The sequence below is a fragment of the Marmota flaviventris genome, chromosome 5 (assembly GCF_047511675.1).
Source record: "Marmota flaviventris isolate mMarFla1 chromosome 5, mMarFla1.hap1, whole genome shotgun sequence".
NCBI classification, from domain to species: domain Eukaryota; kingdom Metazoa; phylum Chordata; class Mammalia; order Rodentia; family Sciuridae; genus Marmota; species Marmota flaviventris.
This window is the reverse complement of record NC_092502.1, coordinates 3,967,576-3,972,930: the sequence shown is the minus strand read 5'-3', so window position 1 is coordinate 3,972,930 and position 5,355 is coordinate 3,967,576. Positions and strand designations below refer to the sequence as shown.

At 41.7% G+C, this 5,355-nt stretch overlaps 1 protein-coding gene across 1 annotated transcript; it reads right to left on the bottom strand.

Annotated features, from left to right (window-relative positions):
- Nucleotides 1-3,518: 3,518 nt before the first annotated feature.
- Nucleotides 3,519-4,457, bottom strand: LOC139705624 (olfactory receptor 2L13-like). The gene has a single exon (XM_071611782.1). It carries the CDS (start codon nt 4,455-4,457, stop codon nt 3,519-3,521), a length of 939 nt encoding a protein of 312 aa, XP_071467883.1.
- Between the last annotated feature and the right edge of the window lie 898 nt (nt 4,458-5,355).

The window sequence follows — 5,355 nt, the reverse complement described above, 5'->3', positions numbered from 1 at the left end:
GTGCGGCTAGGGGAAATCAATGCCTAGGTGTAGGGACAGAGGGTGTGTAGGAAGAAGGGAGGCCCAAGGGATGGGTGGAGACCAAGGCTGCCAAAGCAGGGTCAGTGCAAGCAATCTGAGCAGTCCTAGGAGCTGCACAGAGGAGGTGAATCTGAAGGACATTATGAAGAGTGTGCCCAGGGCTGACGGGCCAGGTGGGCTTGCACGCTGCAAATGGCCACATGCTGGCCAAGGAGTTTGGAAAATTCTCAGCCCTGGAGAGTAGAAGTTGGGACAGAAGACACATAGGCCATTGATGAAGGAATGGTTTGGAAGCAAACCCGTGCACACGGCAGGGCTCTTGAAAAGCAGGCAAAGGCAGCTGGGGATTCATCAGGTGGTGAGCAAAGGGAAACATTTGAACGTTGTAGGGGGAGAGTAGTAATTCAGCAGAGGACTGAAGGTCATGGACAATGGTAGGGAAATGGAAGAAGTGGGGGAACTAGAAGAGGAGGGAAGAGCAGAGGGGACACTCAGCATAAATCTAGGCTGTGGTCCAGGTAATGCACGGGCAGGCACAGTCAGCTGAGGTGTGCACTGTGGATACGCAGGGAAGTGGGAAACTCTCCACGGTGAAGCACCAGCTCCTCGTGACCTCCCACTGGGGTTATGATCTTAGTGCAGTGAAAAGATCTGTGTCTTGCTTATTACTAGTGGCATGAGGTCTAAAATTTTGGTTTATATAAGCCTTTAAATTTCAAATATTTGAAAATGGTATCATTAATTTAAGAAGCAATCATAGCACCTTAAGTTCTATGAGATTTCAAGGTGGCGTTTTATGGACTGAAGTTGACCTCCTACTACCTGGACAGTAGATGGAGTCTTAGGAAGCATTGGTTTTAACAAATGATACAAAGAGTGGGAAAACGGAAGTGAAGTTTGTTCCACAATCAAGGAACCTGCAGCAATGGAAGGAAAAGAGGCACAAGAGGGTCAGTCTCCTCTGCCAAGGGCACACTTCTTCATTCTAATAGGAGGTGGAAAAGGGACAGGCTTATCTCATTAACGTCTGTCTGAGACCTGCTTATAAACATTTAGTGATCACCAAACCCCCAAAATCTGGCTAAAATATACTCCCTCTGGGTCCATAGGGAAGTCAGTAACCATTTCATTAATAAAATGCAAAGTTCTCAAGCTGAACTACATACAAAAGGGCTCTCACACACACACAAGGAACAGGAATCACCTCAACAGATCATAAGCCCAAGACCTCTGAAAACATGAAGAAATAACCAAGTTTTCACCCCAAATTTATAACACCCCAAGAAAGGAGCCTGCAGATATGGAAATGGATGACATTCCAGATAAAGACCATAGAATTATTTATATATTTAATGAGCTAAACTAAGATCAAAAGAATAAATGAAGAAAAATACAGAAAGTGAAAGACCATTTAAATAAATAAATAATGAAATTGAATACAGAAAAGCCCATCAGAATTCCTGGAATTGCAAGGCACAATGAAGCCAATAGAATTCAACTGAAAGTGTCACCAATAGATGAGATTGTGTAAAAAATGAGGCACAGAACTCTCAGCAATTTATAGAAATACCCGTGGTCTTGAAATATGTACTCTAGAACTATGTCCAGCAACCATAACTAAAATAAGGGAACGTTCATTTCTAGGTGAACTTCTGTGTGGGAACATTAATCAGGATTATTAATAAGTCTCAGAACCTGAGGAAGCAATTACTTCAAGGAGTAGGTGATTTATCAGCCACTAAATACTGAGTATTTATAGCATTGTAGTGGACATAGAGGTAAATCTAAGTATTCTATAAATCAGATGTCATTATACCCTGTCTCTAAATTAAAAAGGAAAGAGGGCTGGTGTTGTGGCCCCGTGGCTGAGCACTCATGGGTTCATTCTCTGGTACAAAAGAAAAAAAGAAAAAAATGAATGAGTGAAGGAATGAATGAGTAAAATGAGTGAATAAAATTGAAGTCTAGTTTGACATTTGGGCCTTAGGATGAGCACTTTCATCCAATTGCCACCAATCTAGGTAATTATAATTATAATCTTATTGTTTGCTAAATATTTCAATGTTTCTCTCCTCCTCCATTAGTATAATTACTGCTCTTGCTTTCCATAATATTTTCTAGTTACATTCAAACTGACATTTGATTCTGATTGTATCAGCCAGGGTTCTTAATTGAAAGGAATGAAGCAAATTAATTTCTATTAAGACAGAAAAGAAACATACTGAAAGGTATATGATGGCCCCTATGGTCTTCAGAAACACTGAGCAGTCAGGCTGGATGTGTATACATCAAGAACATCCCCAGTACATATGTGAGATAAAATGATAGAGGATGTCCCCTGGTCCAACAGCAGATGATTGTGCTGATCCCACACCACCAGATCATGTGACCTCAGTAAATCCCATAAGCTCCAGTTTGGTGAAATGGGACAGAACGTGGATGGAGCTGGGCATGTGACCGATGGCTCATGGAACTGACCAGGCAGGCAGATTAGAAAGCACGAGACCCAGTGATACCTGCAGACACAGGCTACCTGTGAGGCTCGGGAGGGCACAGCCATGCACCTGAGAGAGGCACACTGTGTTGACTGCCCAGATGGTGGGAAAGAAGACCCCAAAGAGCCAATCAAAGAAGGCACTAGTGATACGAGCCAAGGAGAACCTCCTAATGGAGTCAAGGATCATGGATGCTGCTGGTCAAATAATTTGAAAAGGGAAGTGAAGGAAAAGTGCAGCATCTACCCAGGGCATAGAATGCTCTTTACATAGCACATACCAGGAGAATGATCAGAGATGTGGGTGACGGTGGATTCCAGGAGCTGCTTAGAGTATCATATATCCATAACTGAGATTTAAAGGAAATAAATTATTATTTTAAGGCATTTAAAAGAAATGCATGGCTATTTTTCAGAGTGCAATTCTTGGTCTCAAGACCAGGAATCATATAATAAAGATGTAACATCTTTCCCTAAAGGAAAAGACTTTGAATCACCCAGAAATCCTGTGATTTGGGGACACTGGCCCCATGTTTGTGGGACACTTGAAGTTTCTACAGTTCAAGTAGCTGTGGGCTATAAGTATAAATTACACACAGGATTTGACAAAATAGAATAAAAACAAAGTATACAAGCAACAATATTTTTTCATGACACATGTAGACATGATAACTTTTCAATATCAGTATAAAATATTTTATATTGACTAACAGATATAAGAACATATAATGTATTTTATTTGCAATTATTACGATACAAAATAATATGTAATTAATATTTACATTGTTAATATTAAATGGATTTTAACATATTCAATTAAAGATATTGTTAGTATATTAATTTATAATTATCAATATATTATTTCAATTAGTTTTACATATGTGTCACTAGAAAGCTCTAATTACATACAAAGATCTCACTATACACCTATTGGTCAGCTATGATCCAGCATGTTCCAGTCTGCATGGAGAGAAGCCATACAGAGGAGTAGGGACAGCCATGCTCACTCCTTCCTGGGGGAGAACATCCCACACACTCTTCCCATGGCCCCCAGCACCTCCTTGTTCCTCAGGCTGTAGATGATGGGATTGAGCATGGGGGTGAGGATGGTGTAGAAGACTGCAAGGATCTTATCCTCTGCTGGGGAGCAGAGAGTCTTGGGACGGAGATAAGTGTAGACAAAAGGAGCATAGTAAAATGTCACCACGGTTAAATGTGTGGAGCATGTGGCGAAGGCCTTTTTTCTCCCCTCTTTTGAGTGCATGTGGAAGACAGCATAAAGGACCCGTCCATAGGAAACAGTAATACCAAGGAAAGGAAGGAGGAGAAACACAACTGTGCTCACAAACACCATGTACTCATAGACCCAGGTGTCCATACAGGCCAGATGAACCATGGCTGGGACATCACAGAAAAAGTGGTTGATGGCCCTAGACCTGCAGTAAGGAAGATGAAGGATGTAAAAAGTGTGTGAAACAGAGTTGATGGAGCCCAGTGTCCAGGACCCCAGGATCATCTTCAAACACATCCTTTTACTCATGCGGATGGGGTAGTGGAGGGGGTGGCAGATGGCCACAAAGCGGTCATAGGCCATGGAGGCCAGGATTAAACCTTCTGATCCAGCCATGGTCAGGAAGAAGAAGCTTTGCACACCACAGCCCAGGAAGGAGATGCTCTTCTGGCCAGAGAGTAAGTTGATGGCCATCTTGGGGACCGTGGAGGAAATATACATCAGGTCCATGAGGGAGAGCTGGCTGAGGAGAAAGTACATGGGAGTGTGGAGCCGTGGGTCCAAGAAGATGAGGGCAGTCATCCCTGAGTTCCCCAAACAGGCGAGAACAAACACAAAGATGATCAGGAGCAAGAGAAGTAGGCCAGTTTGGTTTTGAGGAAACAACCCCAATAAAGTAAAATCATTTGAAGTTTCATTCCATCTTTCCATGGAAATGTACTCTATAATTTCCTTTAAAGAACAACAACAACAAAAAAAAAAACCCTAAGTAATAATCATAGTAAAACAGGAAAGGAGAATAATAGAAATTAAGTTTATTAGTGTTTTTTAGAGTGAGTTATTATTATTCCTACAACACTGCAGTTATTATTATTCCTACAACACTGCAATCCAACATTCAATGGATTTTTTTCAAACAAGTATCTTTATGCTTCAGATAATGAATTTTATGTGTAGCAGTAGCTAATATGTTTCTATTTCCATATTTTTATTGCTGCATTATAATTGTACATAATGATAGTACTTGTCCACTCACACAATGTGACTACATAATGTGGCTTATATCCCTCTCTGGAACTGTTTCTGCTGGGTAGGAGCATTCCTAGGACTTTGCACCAGGCTCAGTCCCAGAGGAAGCCAGGATCCTGCTTTCCCAGCTCCCCAACTCAGCACTCAGGTTCACCACAGACATGGCCTGTGGGGTGCAGAAGTTCCCTGTGTGCTTGAGTCTGCATCCTCAGTGACCTCGCCTCCTCCACACCTTTAGTGCCTGCTCTCCCCTCCCCACTGGCACTGCTACAGCTGAGTAAGCCAGGGTCTTCTCCCAGAGCTGTGCTGCTCACCTCCTAAATAGAAGCTGCTCTGCTGGCCCTTAAAGTGGGCCACCATCCAAAGCATTGCTTTAAAACTGTGAAGGTATTATGACCCTAAAAGATCACCCTAACTGTAACATGTTCCTTGGTTATTGTCTCTTTCCTAATGAGGTTTCCATCTGTGGAAACTTTACAAGCTTAATATCAAACATGTAGGATTTCTTATATATTATCCTTTTCTTCAAGTAAGCAAATTACACATGATGAAATTGACAGAATAAACAATATACAATAAT

What these genes read in the sequence shown, in the direction of transcription:
- LOC139705624 (XM_071611782.1), bottom strand. Translation starts at nt 4,457, where the DNA reads ATGGAAAGATGGAATGAAACTTCAAATGATTTTACTTTATTGGGGTTG.